This window comes from Chaetodon trifascialis, chromosome 4, assembly GCF_039877785.1.
Source record: "Chaetodon trifascialis isolate fChaTrf1 chromosome 4, fChaTrf1.hap1, whole genome shotgun sequence".
NCBI lineage: Eukaryota > Metazoa > Chordata > Actinopteri > Chaetodontiformes > Chaetodontidae > Chaetodon > Chaetodon trifascialis.
The window spans coordinates 6,971,045-6,988,016 of NC_092059.1; the positions used below are offsets into that span (position 1 = coordinate 6,971,045).

The 16,972-nt window shown below is 46.4% G+C and overlaps 2 protein-coding genes across 2 annotated transcripts; one reads left to right on the top strand and one right to left on the bottom strand.

The window, feature by feature from the left end:
- On the top strand, nucleotides 1–11,223 carry pfas (phosphoribosylformylglycinamidine synthase). Its single transcript, XM_070961723.1, has 28 exons — nucleotides 1–189; nucleotides 1,276–1,398; nucleotides 1,579–1,714; nucleotides 2,781–2,886; nucleotides 3,066–3,264; nucleotides 4,342–4,447; nucleotides 4,553–4,693; nucleotides 4,770–4,894; nucleotides 4,980–5,108; nucleotides 5,203–5,340; nucleotides 5,829–5,957; nucleotides 6,075–6,148; nucleotides 6,241–6,397; nucleotides 6,483–6,544; nucleotides 6,643–6,804; nucleotides 6,952–7,188; nucleotides 7,284–7,514; nucleotides 7,601–7,781; nucleotides 7,881–7,964; nucleotides 8,288–8,443; nucleotides 8,767–8,886; nucleotides 8,958–9,103; nucleotides 9,192–9,399; nucleotides 9,606–9,691; nucleotides 9,780–9,894; nucleotides 9,979–10,128; nucleotides 10,247–10,387; nucleotides 10,591–11,223. The coding sequence occupies exons 2-28, from the start codon at nucleotides 1,278–1,280 to the stop codon at nucleotides 10,902–10,904; spliced, it is 3,954 nt and encodes a 1,317-aa protein (XP_070817824.1). The 5' UTR covers nucleotides 1–189; nucleotides 1,276–1,277; the 3' UTR covers nucleotides 10,905–11,223.
- Nucleotides 11,224–11,620: 397 nt separating this feature from the next.
- On the bottom strand, nucleotides 11,621–15,157 carry LOC139330065 (E3 ubiquitin-protein ligase RNF170). The gene is made up of 6 exons (XM_070960794.1): nucleotides 15,129–15,157; nucleotides 14,368–14,467; nucleotides 13,545–13,650; nucleotides 12,675–12,748; nucleotides 12,482–12,592; nucleotides 11,621–12,194 (listed from the first exon to the last, which is right to left on the bottom strand). The coding sequence occupies exons 1-6, from the start codon at nucleotides 15,155–15,157 to the stop codon at nucleotides 11,850–11,852; spliced, it is 765 nt and encodes a 254-aa protein (XP_070816895.1). The 3' UTR covers nucleotides 11,621–11,849.
- Between the last annotated feature and the right edge of the window lie 1,815 nt (nucleotides 15,158–16,972).

The following is a 16,972-nucleotide window of genomic DNA, read 5'->3' on the forward strand; positions in this document are numbered from 1 at the left end:
GCGCACACCGTGGAGCGTCTCCCACGTGAGTGTAGCACTCCATCCATCCTGTCCTGACAGTCTGCAGACCACTCCAGCCACACCACCTTCATCCACTCAGAGGTGCCAGAAGTTTCTCCAGGACTCCGGGGTGAGAGGCGTCTCGACATTTCATCCCTAACAAACACTCAACCACCAACGCTGCTACACGTAAGTTAAGCTAACGTTGCTAACTAGCTTTCTGCTAACTCTGGCGCCGTTTAGCCATTTAGCTTCCGAACAAGTAGCTGGAAGAAACAAACATGAAACATCCGCAACTTCCTGTCAACAAACAGGAAAGCACGGGCATGATTCCACTGTTGTTTCCCCTGGTTAAAGACACAGTAAGAGGTTGTGTCCTCCATGTTGTTACTGCAAACAGAGTGTTTGATACAACCAGGCGCATCTCAGACTGTGTGTGTGTGTGTGTGTGTGTGTGTGTGTGTGTGTGTGTGTGTGTGTGTGTGTGTGTTGAATGGGTCTTCCTGTGGTTAAGGACTAACAGAAAGCTCCTGACCGTGCAGTGTGTGACCTGCAACATGCACACAATCAATGAGCTAATTGCCAGGAAGCTTTGTGTGTGTGTGTGTGTGTGTGTGTGTGTGTGTGTGTGTGTGTGTGTGTGTGTGTGTGTGTGTGTGTGTGGTGGTGGTGGGGAATACATTTCTCTTAATGAATGAGTCATAACATCAGGAATGTGTGAAGTGTCAACTTTCTGAAGTCTCTCGTGAAAATGTAAAATAAGTATGCACACTTCATCATGACGGTTCACTATTATGTTGAATGATAGAGGCTGTGACAACACTTTGCACTTCTGTCTTGATATGGAGTATTTTTCATCTTTAGAGTGAAAAGTATGTAAAGTGAGTTTAGTTTGATTTACTGTGAGATGACTGCAGCAAAACATTGCCTCTGCATGTTTTAATTTTGCGGTCTGAACACTGAAATCATGGACGTTGTGGCTCGTACTCGGCTGCATCTTGACACGGTGTCACGAGTGGCCTGCTATGTGATTATTGGTTAGTCTCGATCTGAATTGATCTGGAGACAAAGGCCAGCCTCGGCGAGTAGACGTCCTTCCTTATCATTAATCATCAGTAATGATCTCTGACCTCTGATCCATTACTTCACAATGTGCACCTAGTGTGACGGGGTCGATCGATAGACGGTGCAAGCAATACATCATCTTTGACGTTCTGGGATTGACTTTATGAATGGAGGTCTTTAAACTAAATTTATTTCTCCGTCTTCCTTCAGTCATGGCTGTAGTGAGGTTCTACTGTAATGAAGTCGTGACTGGGCGAGCCTTGCAGAGGGCAGCCAAGCTCTACCCCCAGCTGTCAATCACCACGGAGCTGTGCTACAATGTGGAGCTGACAGGTGAGGTGCAGCAGCTCGTCAGTCGCTGGCGATGACACTAATAAGTGAGGATGTCGAGGTTGCAAAGCTCCTGTGAAGAATGTGAGACACGTTAATTCACCTTGTGCAGCCTGAAGTTCCTGCGTCTTCATTTATCATTTTTGCTGTGACATCATATTTTCTTCCTGCTCTCTGCTGCAGGATGCGGGAGTCTCGATGCGGAGCAGAAGGAGGTTCTCCTCTGGCTGTTTCGCCCTCCCATGCAGGCAGAGCCGCTGTCTGAGAAACCAAACCTCACAGAGGGCAGCGGGGAGAAGCTGGTGGAGATCGGGCCGAGGTACCGCTGATAAATCTAATGAATGACGCGTATCACATGCTGTGGCTCTTTGACCTACAGTGAGCTTCATGTTCCTCATTAGCTTTAGTGCATTTTAAAACTGATGAAGTGAGCGCCACACAAAGAGCCTCATGCAGTAAACGCAGATTTCAGTATGCAAAGTGTGAAAGTACATGAAAAATCCCAATGAAAAGTCCACCAATGAGCTTTTTCTGGAGTTTTCAAAAGCATCTTAGTCTCTTTTTTTTTTTTTAATTTTAATATTTGTTGAGTTTTTGTCTGCGTTAACCTTTTTACAAGCAGAACGGTACAAAACAGAAAAGAAAAACAAACCCAACTAATTAAACAAAAGTAAAACAGTAGTCTGGGGTTCAGTCTCAATAGTATTTTGATGAAATATCTACCATCAATTACAGAATCATTTGTGTTTCCAGAGTACATAACCATTATTAGTCAATAGTTTTGTCATGGAAGACAGCTCAGGGGTCATTCTGTGACTCAAGTATAGAACTTTAAATATGTTTCGTGGAAATTAGAAATTGGGTTTTTTGTTTTTTTAATGACCGTAAACACTGAAACATGAGTTTCAGGTTGTGGGAAGTGATCCAGCTGTGGCTGGCAGAGGTGCAGTAAATGCATTTATGGAGGAAATCTGCAAATTTCCTCACAGCTGCTGTATCAACAAGACAAAAAAGCCTCAGTAGCGACCCCTAGAGGCTACACTAGTCATTAGCTTTATCCGTTTTGGGTCTAAAATGTAGCCAATAATGAATAGTTTGCTACAGTAAAGTAAATGAAGAGATGAGAATGATTTTCCCTGTGAGGCGAACAGATGTTCACTGAGTCCACTGGAGGATGATAAGGAAATCTTAAATGATCATTTTAGCTTGTTAGACAGAACAAGGGCCAACATGATTTCAATCAGGCAAAAAATAACCATATGGTATCATCTAAGATTATAATGACTTGAACAAATTACTTTTTTTGAATCAGTGACAACTCAACATCCAAATCCATCAAAAGTCAATGTCTTCAAACTGCTTTCATTCGCCTCGTTGCTCCTCAGGTTGAATTTCTCCACCGCCTGGTCCACCAACACCGTGTCCATCTGCCAGAGCGCCGGCCTCACTAACGTCACGCGGGTCGAGCTGTCTCGCAGGTTTCTAATCAAGGTTTGCACACACACACACACACACACACACACACACACACACACACACACACACACACACACACACACACACACACACACACACACACACACACACACACATTCCCCCCAGCATTGATGCAAGATTAGTTTTCACGTCTTGTTCAGGCTCCTGATGAGGTCTGTTTGTCTGCCCTGCAGCCAAAGAATGGAGTGAGCGTGAAGGAGCTCGATGGAGACATAAAGAAGCTGATTGAGTGTCTTTATGACAGCATGACAGAATGCATCTATCAACATCCCATCAGCTCCTTCAGTGTGGACGTCAAACCGCAGCCGGTGTTTGAGGTGGACATCCTGGGGAAGGGTCGCGCGGCCTTGGAGAGGGCAAACGACGATCTGGGTGAGGCTCTCTCGACAGTTTCTAAAAATCTCCTGGCAGCTCTCCATCTCGTTGCTCTCGTTACTCAGTCTCTTAATGAACTGTAACCTCCCTCTCTTTTCTCCTCCTTTGTGCCTCCTTTCAGTCCTGCAGCTCTCTGTGAGTACACTGTGTCTGCTGCTGGAGGTAATAATGTCACATGGCGTTATTACTTGTCTGGTTAAAGTCACAGGACAGCGGCGATGCTGCTGATTATCTCACATGTGCATGCGTGTGCTTAGTGTGCATCTAATCTCTTGTGAAAGCAAAAGAGAGAAGTGCTGCTCTGTTCAATGGAAACCCAGACAATTTGAAATGCAGGTTTTATGATGTTTTTTCTCACAACAGAGGCAGCAAGTAAAAAAGCTGAATTTACTACAACATAAGATTATGAAAAGCAGGAAATCTTCAGTGGAACTGACAACTTTTTGGCAGTCAGCCGACTAATCGATTAACCAACTAATGCACCGACACCACAATCATCTTGTCTTTGTATGAAGAGCTTTTAAACCAGCACTGCCTACTGCAACAGGACGTGGTGTGCGTGCTTATGTTCATGCTCCGATCATTCACTTCTGCTCAGCCTCATTAATATTCACAAGCTGCTGGAACAGATGAGAATAATTTCAGGGCACACTCTGCAGGCTCTCCCATGCTCAACCGGTGAGCTGAGGCTGGTGTTAAAAACGGCCTCTCTGGAATTTCTTGACACTTCAGCCGCTTAATTGCCTGAAAGGATTGATTTCATTTTCAATGTATTTGCTTCCCCAGCTGAGTTAAACATGGTGGTGACAACACCTTAGAAATCCAGTTGAAAAGATGGAATTTAATTGTACATAAACCAAAGATGTGTTGTGTTGAAGCAGGCAGAGGATGCTTAAATACAGAGCTTGCTGTTTGTGTGTGTGTTTGTGTTGATTGATTCATTTTGCATCCCGTCCAGCGTTAAACGCTCGTTAGCTCCTTTGTGGTTTGATTTGAACATGAAACATCTCCCCATCTTTGGTGGCGCTTCCTCGTTGGTTGCAGATCTCATAATGTGCGTCGTTCTCGATACAGGTCTGGCCTTTGACTCCTGGGATCTGGACTACTACACGTCAATGTTCCAGAGGATTAAGAGGAACCCCACCAGTGTGGAGTGTTTTGACCTGGCCCAGTCCAACAGGTGGGGTTTGTCTGCAGAGGGCTTGTTGGCAGGACTGCTTTGTGTTGTTTTGTTTGGCTCTGCATGCTTTTCTTTCTCTAATGTTTTCTCTGTGTTGCGTCCCAGCGAGCACAGTCGTCACTGGTTCTTCCGGGGGCGGATGGAGATCGACGGGCAGGAGCAGAAGGAGACTCTCTTCAGTCTTATAATGGACACCCAGCGGGACAGCAACCAGAACAACGTCATCAAGTTCTGCGACAACAGCAGGTAGGAGGGGAAACAGCGCTGTGTTGGTGCGTGTGTTCCTGTTCGCACTGACTCAGAAATGTGTGTGTGTGTCCAGTGGTATTAAAGGGATGGAGCTAGAGTGTGTTTATCCAAAAGATCCTTCCCAGGCCAGCCCGTATGAGACCCGGCACTCGCTGAGACATGTCATCTTCACCGCGGAGACGCACAACTTCCCGACAGGTCAGGACGCACAAAACATCGTCTGTGCTTGCACCTGACATGTCATTTTTTTCCCCTCATGTGTTAAGTCCCATCCATCCTCCAGGTGTAGCTCCATTCAGCGGGGCCACCACAGGGACTGGAGGTCGTATCAGAGATGTCCAGAGTGCTGGACAGGGCGGCCACGTCATCGCTGGTACCGCAGGGTACTGCTTCGGCAACCTGCACATACCAGGTGTGCAAAAACTAAGAGCTTCGCTCTCTTCACTTGAAATGTGAAAGTAGATCTTAAATCAGTAATGTGTCCGCTCTCGCGTCTGTTGCTTCAGGTTATGACCTCCCCTGGGAGTCTTCGGGGGAGGGCTGGGAGTATCCGTCCAGCTTTGCTCCTCCGCTGCAGGTGGCAATCGAGGCCAGCGACGGAGCCTCAGACTACGGCAACAAATTTGGAGAACCTGTCCTGTCAGGTAGGAAACCCTGGATTTACATGAACAGTTCAGCCTTTATTCATTCATCTGCAGATTATTTTCCCAGTTAATTGTTTAGTCTATAGCATTTACAGTCTCCCCAAGTCCACAGTGATGTCCTCAATCTGCTCGTTTTCTCCAACAAACAGTCCAAAACACGAAGACATTCCATTGACAGAAAAGCAACAAATCCTCACATTTGAGAAGCGGTTTTGTCTGCTATCGGACTAATTGTTGCAGCTCTGATTGCTACCAATAAATTTTGTTCAATATTGATTAATCAGTTCTTTATTTTTTGTATTATATAGCAGTTATGTCGTGTACAAACTTACGTCAAATTGCACAACCAGAACCTGTGTGTCATGTTCTGGTCGGCTCTTCAGTCTGATCGTGATCAGTTTTCATTTGTTCGTATTGATTTTCTGTCAGTCTGCAGATTGATCGATATTGAGCTGTTTCTTAAAAATAGTTTTCACTCCCTCCCGCAGGTTTTGCTCGTTCTTTCGGCATGCGGCTGCCTAATGGAGAGCGGCGAGAGTGGATTAAGCCCATCATGTTCAGCGGTGGTCTCGGTTCCATTGAAGATAGACATGTGAAGAAAGAAGAGGCAGAGGCTGGTAATGATTCAACTCAGTGTGTGTGTAATGTGTTTAATCAATGCAGAGGCTATATTTACACACAGCGATCGATGACTCACAGCGTCCCTCTGCTCCTCTGCTGTACTTGTCGATCAGGAATGGAAGTGGTGAAGATCGGAGGGCCGGTGTACAGAATCGGCGTGGGAGGCGGAGCGGCCTCCTCTGTGGAAGTGCGTTCGCCACAGCAAATCGCACAGAGACCAGCAGTGACCTCTCCCGCTGCAGAAGTTTCACTGTATTTTAAATACTTTCTGGCTCGCAGGTCCAGGGGGACAACTCCAGCGACAGGGATCTGGGTGCAGTGCAGAGGGGGGACGCTGAGATGGAGCAGAAGATGAATCGTGCTCTCAGGGCATGTTTGGAAAGACAAGGCGGCAACCCGATCTGCAGTATACATGATCAGGGGGCGGGAGGAAATGGTACCAAACAGAGGCTTTTTTTTTGTTCAGGGCTTATTAAGATGAGACAGAAGTTTAACATATTGAATCACATCATCATCTTCAGGTAATGTGCTTAAGGAGCTCAGTGAGCCGGCCGGAGCTGTAATCTACTGCAGCAGATTCAAGGTAATCTGCACATGAACACAGCAGCATGAACACACACGTTCTGCTGGGTCTCATTCTCTATCGCTCGTGTTGTTTTCCCCTCCTTCTCTGTTTTATAGAAAGGTGACCCCACCCTGAGTGTGCTGGAGCTGTGGGGGGCAGAGTATCAGGAGAGCAATGCCCTGCTGCTCCGTCCAGCAGACAGGTGCTTCCTGGAGAGGGTGTGTCAGAGGGAGAAGTGCCCTGTCGACTTTGTGGGAAACATCACCGGAGATGGAAAGGCACGTTTCAGCCTGGATCGAGTGGATAAACGCACATTCACTGTCCTAATCAATCCGTTTCAGGGAGCGGCGGCGGCTAATCAGCCTCAAGTATCACACCCCGAAATAGACTCCAAATCAGCGCCATTGTGTTTATTTTTCCCACAGATCGTGCTGGTGGATGACGAGGGAGGCAGCGGTGATCGAGCAGACGGGGGGCGCCGTCCCGTCGACCTGCAGCTGGAGTGGGTCTTGGGGAAGATGCCGCAGAAGGAGTTTAAGATGGAGCGTCTGACCCCGACCCATCAACCTCTGGCTCTTCCTGCCGGGCTGAAAGTCAAAGATGCACTGGAGAGAGTTTTACGTTTGCCCGCCGTGGCGTCCAAACGCTACCTGACCAACAAGGTGTGTGTGTAACATCCCTGTCGTGCGCTTTCTTCAGAGGTACATTTGTGCTCACACTTCCTGACTCCCTGTCTTCACTCCCTCCCCTCTCTCAGGTGGACCGGTCTGTGACTGGGTTGGTTGCCCAGCAACAATGCGTCGGCCCTCTTCACACCCCATTGGCCGACGTGGCTGTTGTCGCTCTGTCGCCGTTCAGCCATGAGGGGGCAGCCACCGCCATCGGGGAGCAGCCAATCAAAGGCCTGGTCTGCCCTGCAGCCGGGGCTCGCATGGCTGTTGGAGAGGCTCTGACCAATCTGGTGTTTGCCAGAGTCACAGCTCTGAAGGTGAGCAGGCGATGAATAGGAGCATCACATGTTTTCATCACATAAATGTCCAGAATTTTGGTGAATCTCCTAGTTGTGTGTTTCAGGATGTGAAGTGTAGTGGGAACTGGATGTGGGCTGCCAAGCTGCCTGGTGAGGGGGCCTGTCTGTGGGAGGCCTGCAAAGCCATGTGTGAGGTCATGGGTCAGCTGGGAGTGGCCATCGATGGGGGCAAGGACTCTCTGAGTATGGCTGCTAGAGTTGGGAAAGAGACGGTCAAAGCTCCAGGTACTGTCAGGGTGTGTGTGCGTGTGTGTGCGTGCGTGTGTAAGTAGGTGTATTTGTGTCTTAGTTAAACTTGGCTTTAAATCGCTGCCCCTCCTTCAGGTGCTCTGGTTATTTCGGCATACGTGGTTTGTCCTGACATCACAGCCACCGTGACGCCCGACCTTGAGGATCCAGATGGCAAAGGTATTTCACACTCAGACACACACATGCCTACACACGCATACACACATTTCTCATCATCATTAATCATATCATATCAATCATACGTCTGATTGTGTTTTATTCATTAGCAGATTGGTTTGATTCTCAGCTTGTCGTGGCAGAAATGGGACTTTTGAATAGAAATATCCTCATCTCACCCAGACTCAGCACCACTTTCTCTCTCCAAGACAAACACACACACACACACACACACACACACACACACACACACACACACACACACACACACACTCTCCCTCCTCAGCAGCAGACTTCCTGCCTGACCCTTTGTCCTCTGTTTGCAGGCGTGTTGTTGTGGGTTCCTCTCAGTCCAGGCCGTCATCGCCTGGGAGCCTCTGCCCTGGCTCAGTGCTACAGCCAGCTGGGAGACTGCTCTCCTGACCTGGACCAGCCAGAACTGTTGACCTCCTGCTTCAACACCACACAGACACTCATACACGGTCAGCTTGCACTCGCAGGCAAAGAGCTACAGAAAAGAAAAAAAGTTTGCTCTGATTCAGTCCTTGAGTGAACTTTTCTTGAGCTTTACTTTCATACTGAATTTATTCTTAAATTCTGAGTCCACAGCTTTGTGCTGTGGTATAGAGCCCCCTAGTGGTTTTATAGAACGCTGTCAGTTAAACAGCAGCAGCGCCTCATGGCTCTTATCTTTTCTGTTACTTTACCTCCTGAGTAATGATAAATTAATTTGAAATTAAGTTGTTAAAGCTAAGAAACTGGATGGATGAGACGTTGGCATTAGTAGCTTTTTCTCTCCTTTCAGATCGTCTGCTGAGTGCGGGACATGACATCAGCGATGGAGGCCTCATTTCCTGCTTGCTGGAGATGGCGTTTGCAGGAAACCGCGGGATTGATGTTGACTTGTCGTCACAAGGAACTGGAGGTGCGTGTAATGGTTTGGTTTCCCTCTAATTCACACGTACAGGACATAAACTGTATTTTTTGTCCGCACAGTCATGGAGCTGCTGTTCAGCGAGGAGCTGGGTTTGGTTCTGGAGGTTTCAGAGCTCGACGCAGACACTGTTTGTCAGAGATACAGCGACGCAGGCGTGCAGTGCCATCGTGTCGGCAGGACCTGCGCCTTTGGACCAGAGGCCACGGTGAGACATCAGCCTCAGCATGCATCACAAGAGCTTTCGTCTCATCTGTGACGACCGTTGTTTTCTTTTTGCCTCACTTGTCCTTCAGGTCAGCGTTCGTGTGGATGGACAGGAAGTACTGAAAGAACCACTGCCTAACCTCAGAGCATTATGGGAGGACACCAGTTTCCAGCTGGAGCGCCTCCAGGCCAATGAGATCTGTGTCAAACAGGAAGAGGAAGGACTAGCCAAGAGGACGCAGCCCTACTTCAAACTGACCTTTGACCCCTCTGAAACACCCACCATCAGCCAGCTGGGTAAGACCAAACAGGTTTGGTACCATTTACACAGATGCGGATTATTCCAAGGCTGCAACTGATCACCGTTTTCACGATCACGTGATTCTTCGATTACTACATTAGTGACTTGGTCTGTAAAATGTCAGAAATAATAACATCTGTGCTTCACAATGTGCAGAAATGAGCAGTTTGAATCGTGATGCACGTTCTTCTTTCACCTGCAGGGCAGCCTCGTGTAGCTGTGGTCAGGGAAGAGGGCAGTAACGGAGACCGAGAGATGTCTGTCTCTCTCTACATGGCCGGCTTTGAGGTAACGATTCAGAGCTTCATTAACTGGATGTACGTTGACTGAAGATGCGTAGCTGCTGTGCGTGACTCCTGTGTGCGTTTGCGTGCAGGTGTGGGATGTCACCATGCAGGACCTGTGCTCTGGCTCGCTCACTCTGGAGTCTTTCAAAGCAGTCGTGTTTGTCGGCGGATTCAGCTACGCGGACGTCCTGGGATCAGCGAAAGGTAAATAAACACTCATACATGCATTCATAGGCTGCTTTGATACCAAAAAGTTCTCTGTGTAACACCATTCATCCTTTGTAATAGGTTGGGCTGCTGCTGTTGCATATAACCCCAAAGCCAAGGCTGAGTTCGATCGCTTTCGGTGTCGGGACGACACACTGAGTCTGGGTGTGTGTAACGGCTGCCAGCTGCTCGCCCTGCTGGGCTGGGTGGGAGAGGGTGAGGATGGAGCAGGTGAGAGGAAAAGGGACAGAAAGACACGATAGGAAAAACATTCCTGTCGTGCTGAACTGAAAGGTTCTAGCCTTCACATTTTAGCAGCAGCTAACGAGTTTAAAATGCTTTCCCCCAGACACTGAAGTGGTGCTGACCCATAATAAGTCCGGCAGGTTTGAGTCTCGGTTCGTCAGCGTCGGGATCCAGGAGTCCCCGTCCGTCTGGCTCAGAGGCATGGAGGGCTCGGCTCTGGGAGTCTGGGTCGCGCATGGAGAAGGTACAGTAGAAGCTCTAACAGACGCCTGAGTGGCTGCTCAGGATGGGAGTCCAGTATTGCATCATGAACGAGCGCCTAAAGTTTGCTCAGCGTGAAACTTCTGAACTTGTGCAACAGCGACTCAATCTGCTGACTGGTCAGCGTGTTCCGTAATCAGCAGCTGTGTTTAATATTGATTTTCCCGCAACTCCCTTCCTTCGCAGGTCTGATGCAATTCCGTAGCTCCGAGGCGCAGGACCAAATTATTTCTGGTGGGCTTGCCCCCATCCGTTACCTTGATGACCAGGGACACCCCACTGAAGAGTACCCTCTGAACCCTAATGGCTCCCCGCGGGGCATAGCGGGGCTCTGCTCCAGGGACGGGAGGCACCTGGCCATGATGCCCCACCCGGAGCGCTGCACCCTGGGCTGGCAGTGGCCCTGGGCCCCGAGGGACTTTAGAGCTTCTCTCACACCTTCACCCTGGCTGCGCATGTTCAAGAACGCAGCTGCCTGGTGCAGCAACGCGCAGCGATAATTCTCTGTTCGTGTTCGTGGTGCTGTGTCTCAGCTGAAACTGTGAGGCCTGTTTACATGACTGTTGTGTAATTCACCTTTTTACTCCCTGTGGTACAAACTTGGTTGTTTTGCATTGTTACTGATGGCTGCTGTTATGCTTTATGAATATGGGACTCTTGTGGATTCTTGTTGACTTTATACTCGTTCTGTAAGTTGCTCTCCGCCAACTCAAACTGAATATTTTTAAAACTGTTGTGTACCCGTCAGGTCTGCTGAGATGATCAGTTTTGCTGAAACTTTAGAAATGGAATTCGCTAATAAATAAATGACTAAATGAGTCCCGCGTAGTGTGCCGTATTATAAAGAAATGCCACATAACAATAAATATTCTTTATTTTACACTTAAAAACTCAGATTCATAGAATATCAAGTATTTACATAAATGTCAATGTTACAGTACTGACATGGCAGCTTTTCTCAAGCTTACTGAAACAAAGTACTGCTGCCCGCTTAGAGGAGTAAAAATGACACTGGGGTCGATTTTATGAGGGCAAAAATGCTAAAAAAAAAAAAAAAACATGCATCCTAATTATAAAGGATGGAATCAATTTATATTGGCATACAGTAATTTCCTTCAAGTCAACAGACACTGAGGATTTTGCCTGTTTAATATAGATTAAAGAGCTTCCAATCAAATGCTGCAGGCCTCAGGAATGTAAGGAAAAAGGTTTTGTAACCACAGCTGAATCGGGACATTGCATTTCAGATATTACGCTGCATGGGCTCCGTAAACACGTGACAAACAGACCTGGAGTCTGAGTCCGCAGTCCGAGAGGCTCAGATGCCGTCTAACATCTCCGCTGCTGCATCCTGTGCCATTTGTAAATATTCTTGCATCCACTAATCCAACTAGTGACAGCAAGAAGAACGAAATCCAATGAAAGTCCATGTCTAACAGCTTCGTCTACAGCGAACTCCCCATCACTCCTTGAGAGTTTGTTGCATTTGCAGAACGTCCTCTGCTCTCTGGCGCCATTTGCTGGTTGATGTTGATAACGCAGATGAGGAGCAGGATGACCACCACCAGGTCATCCAGGACCCCCAGCAGTCCGCAGAGGGACGGGTCTGTTTCCAGGGGAGCTGCTGAGGAGGAGACAGGCTCCAGAGGAGGGGAGGAGATGGACACCACGGTCCCCACGCAGCACAGGGCCACCCTGAAGAAAAACAGCCACACGAGTCCTCCCATGGTGCCCAGGCCTCGGGCCACTAACTGCAGGAGAAGGGGGGCGTCACACAGGTAGTCTGTCACCTGGACGGGTCAGAGAGGAATTTTATTTCAAAGGAAAGGAAATGTGCAGCCGAGGTAGAGCAAAAGGTGTGCCAACGCAAGGTGTGCTAACCAGACACCTCCACTGTCTGACACCGGTGGTATGAGATAACAAATGCTTGAGGTTGCATAAGTGGTGTTCCTGTTACCAAACCCATTATCACAGACCAGTTTCCCATCATCTGATCTGATGTTACATTCAAGGCTGCAAGGGAAATTTGCAGTTGCAAATTTGCAATTTGATATCTGGAGGTTAGACAAGTACTGACCCTTCGCGGGGCTCCGGAATAACGTTTGTTGTAGTTGGTGATTTCCCCCAGCACCTCCTTTGACTGACGGTCTGATCGACTCTCGTTAAATAGATTGCACAGCACGCTGACCTGGAAAATCACAAACGTCGTTATTTTGTGTTCACACTCATTCTGAGCTGTTCTGACGTTGATTTCATCTGATCATGCGCACCTTCTGTCTGCAGAGAGGGCAGCTGATGGCATCCAACCATGACCCGTGTCTCCAGTACGCGATCAGACATGGACCTGCAGAATCAAAACGCAGTGACTCAACACGATTTCAGTTTTTTAACACAATGCTTCTCTGACGCAGGCATGACAAGCATGCGATGAAGCATTCACTGTCACTGTTAATGATAACAGACTCAGACAGGTTCGAGGTGAAAAGGCTCTGGGTTTAAAGGCAGCGGTGAGACTCAGGTAAGTGGGGCAAGTACTGTACAATCTGTGACAGATAAGATGAGGGTTAAACAGGTGTGCGTCTGTGACCTAAACATGCAGTATGTTGGAGACATGACTGTCTAGTTACAGGAAAGAGGCTTCTTCCCTTGTGAACACTCTTTTATTGTAGAATGGAATAATGCAATGGCCTTCTCTTCCGGCTGTAATACCTCAGAGGACAAGCTAAAATGTTTTACTCAACCAATACAAACATCATCAGGTGTCCTGCTGTGAATTTGAACTTTCTGATTTGCATTTGATGTTCACATCAGCTCGTCTGTGAACGACTGACAGTTTGGTTTTGGTGTTATATAACCATGCACCCTTGAGAAGAATAATGTGAGTAAAGCTGTCAGATGAGAGGCAGAGTTGGAAAAGCAAAAGTTAATTATTGAACGCTTGAGACGTGCGGCTGCGGTGCGCTGATGCCACACTGATCAGCAAGCGTATGATGGAGCGGGTCAGAGTGAATGAAAAAAAAAAATCAATCAGTCTTGTGGATGATGAAGTGAACAAACGCTCAAAAGCTCAAAACTCATCCACCAAGCTGATGCTTTAGGTCTGAAAATGGCCATTATGTGTGTTTGGGTGAACCTCGTACCACAGAACAAATGGCCACAGTTGGTCTGGACTGGGAAGCTGGCCGTCTGCAGGCAGACGGGACAGAGGCAGTCTCTGCTCGTGGATGGACACGACTGTGTAGATTCCTGGACAGACGAGAGGAAAACAGACAGTTAAGAGGTGTGAAACAGGAAAAATAGATTTAAAAACAGAAGAAAGAAGGAAGAAGAGAGCCAAATTCAGTGTTCCCATTGTGCTGGTGCTATATAAAATCTAAAAAGTCTTAAAGTGCGGAATGACCCCTCATAAAATACTGATACACAAAACATGCCCGGTGACAAGTTACACTTGTAAACAGTGAGATTATGGTCATTTGTTTGGCAGCAGACCGTGAGCCTAATAAAAGCAACAACAATAATAATCACACAGGAGTGCCTCACAATAAAAACATTGTTCACGGCCCGTGTGCTTGTTCTGCTCTTACTGTACGTGTCCAACAGGAAATAATGATAACAATGATAAACTTTATTTATATAGCACTTTTCTTAACAATATTTCTTATCGAAGTGCTAAACAAGAGATCAACCAGATGAAGGCCAAGAATGTGAGCACAGAGGAAGTGACTGAGATCAAAAAAACAGGAATAAGAACAGTATAAATAAAAGATTTCCAAAAGCTTTAATGAAAGGAAAAGTTTTAAGGCGAGATTTAACTTTGTGTGTCTGAGTTTGGAGCTCTGATAGCAAAAAAAAACAAACAAAAAACCTCAAAGTATATGAAATATCAGCAGTTCGGGACTGAAGAAAACAGGAAACATCAGCTTCATATCTGTGCTGACTGCTGGTGAGGGTCCAGACTCTCACCTTATGGTGGCTTGTATATGATGATGCTGATGTCTCGGGGGTGCACGCCGCAGATCTGGACGACCCGAGGTTACTGTGACCCAGTAACTCCTGGTCCGCTCTGCAACGTGACACAACATGGCCACAATGATAAACACGCCTTAAATACTGCAATAATCTGCTAGTGAGGAGATACCGCCACAACACTAACGATTTGTGAGATAAGGTTAATTGTACTCTGCTCTTTTCTATTTGTGGACGACAGATGCTGATGCTCTGCAGTTTGACAGCGAAGTGACATGTTCCATCCACAAGGACTTCAGGAAAGTCATTTCACTTTAAAGATTGTCCGGCATTCATTTGTTAGATGAATCTTTGGGATGGAAAGTTAAAACTATCACTTTAAGAAATAATGCAGTCAAATAAAACTGGGCTCTTATCATCAGATTGCATTTGCAGTGATTACAGTAATCATCTCATGAAACTAATGCAACAGATCATTAACACTTGAGGGAAATATGTCACACATGCATATATTTCACATGAACTCGATCTAGTATAGAGCACATTTAACTTCATATGTTGTGGAAATCATAAACACAGTGATCAAAAATGAAAGTGATGGAAAATGCCACATTACACTGTCAAAAGGTCGGTGGCTTACTTTCAGATCAGGTGGCGCGAACCTGAGTGTCGTGACATGAAAATACAGTCTCCCGACAAAATTTCCCCCCTAAACACACAAACCTCAATACTGCCAAAAGTAATGAAATGAGACTCACCTGGACTGAGAGCTGTGGTACGGGTGCATAGTTGAGCTAGAAACAGCGGCTGACAGGTAGTCACTGTCTCCTGGAAGGAAGTGAAGTGCTGCCTGACAGCATCACTGTTCAAAATACATTACAGCTGCCTGTTAATGATCAACAACACCCTCCAATATCAGCTGGTGTCTGAGTCTTCCTGCTGTAATGCAACCCGATCAATGAACTAGTGGTTTGTACACAGCGGCTCGACTCCAGAAGAACATATCAAGAAACATTACAATAGACTGCCATAAACTTTTAGAGCAAATGTGTTTCAATCATTACATCTAAAAAGCAACCCCAACCCGCCCCTTGAGTCTGGCTAAAAGCAAACTATTTGGGTCACATGACTTTCCACCAAAATCAAAGGCTGAACAGATCTATCCCACGCTGTGTTAAAGTAGGCCAGATCTGATCTCGCCAATCATTTACCCAAAGTTTACCCTAGCGACAGCCCTGCTTCTTTTACCATAAACTATTGGTTGTGAAATGCATGTGGATGTCACTGACATTAACACTCAGAGTTGTGAAGAGGCACCTGAAGATAACCAAATAACCAAAAGGAGGTCCGTATTCAGCAGATTCTCAAACAACCTTCTCAGACTCCATCATTCTTTGAGGGTTCATATAAAGTTAAAAATGTTCGACAAATGTCTCCAAACGCAGCAATAGAGCAGTAAAAGTGAATTCATTTGCTTCGATTAAAAAAAACCCACTCTTATCCAGAATCTAATGTGGTAATCTTCACATACTTCACTGTGGCAGCCATTGCATAAACATCCTCGCAAATATTTACACAGGTCCTTCACCTTAGATAGCAGTTGAAGAGAGGGAGTCAGGAGGGGTTCAGGTCATCTAAAAATAGCAGCTATCCCATCATTAGGTGAGGGTCAGGGTCTCATGGCGGCAGAGATCAGGAGATGAAACACACTGTCAGTTAAACAAAGGACAGAGGACGCTCCTGAAGGCAACACGGGTAAAGTCCACACACACTGATTTTACTATGCTCAGTGATCCCCTACTGTTAGAGTGATGCAAGAACACCTTGGGTTAAATTCAACCACATTTAAATAACATATGTAATGAGGCCACATGTGTACATCTCATGTATGTTTGGAATTTTCCATGTTGTGGTGCAGAAAGCAGGCGACACATGTGACATTTGTTATCTTTGATAGACATGAGGTACTGGCAGCAGACTTTAGCTCCTGAACACTCATGTGAGTTCTATATATGGATAATGCGAGCAAGTTTATGGTATTTCTGAGAAATGATTTACCATCAGAAAATGGCTGGCATGCTGACAAGCTTTTAGTGGCTGCGTGAGCACGGGTCGCAGATAAGTAGTTCAGGCTAAAGGGGATCAACAATTTGCATTCAGTTTCCAACTGCAGTCAAAACTGGCTGTGCAGGATCATGTCTCTGTTGGCTGTAGGGTGAGGTTATGTACACTATGTCAAATGAACATGAAACAAACTGGAGTTAAGATTTCATGTTGGTTGAGCGAGATGAAGCTAAACACAGAATGAAAATGTTTTTCTGAATTAGTCTATTAGATGTTTGCTCTAAAGGCATTTATTTTGGGGCTTTTGTTATTCTTGCAGGTTTTTGTTCAACTCAGTCACTTTCTCCTCACATTTATTTAGATGGTTTTGGTTATAACTTTTTAAAACTACACATACAATTAGATTAGAATACAGTTTATATCTTTAGCACAGTTTTATCTGAAGCAGCCGCATCTGTAAAGATATTATAAGCCATTGTGTTGTAAAAGAGTAACTTTATTATAACTTTGTCAACTGAAATGTGGGATGGCAGCATCA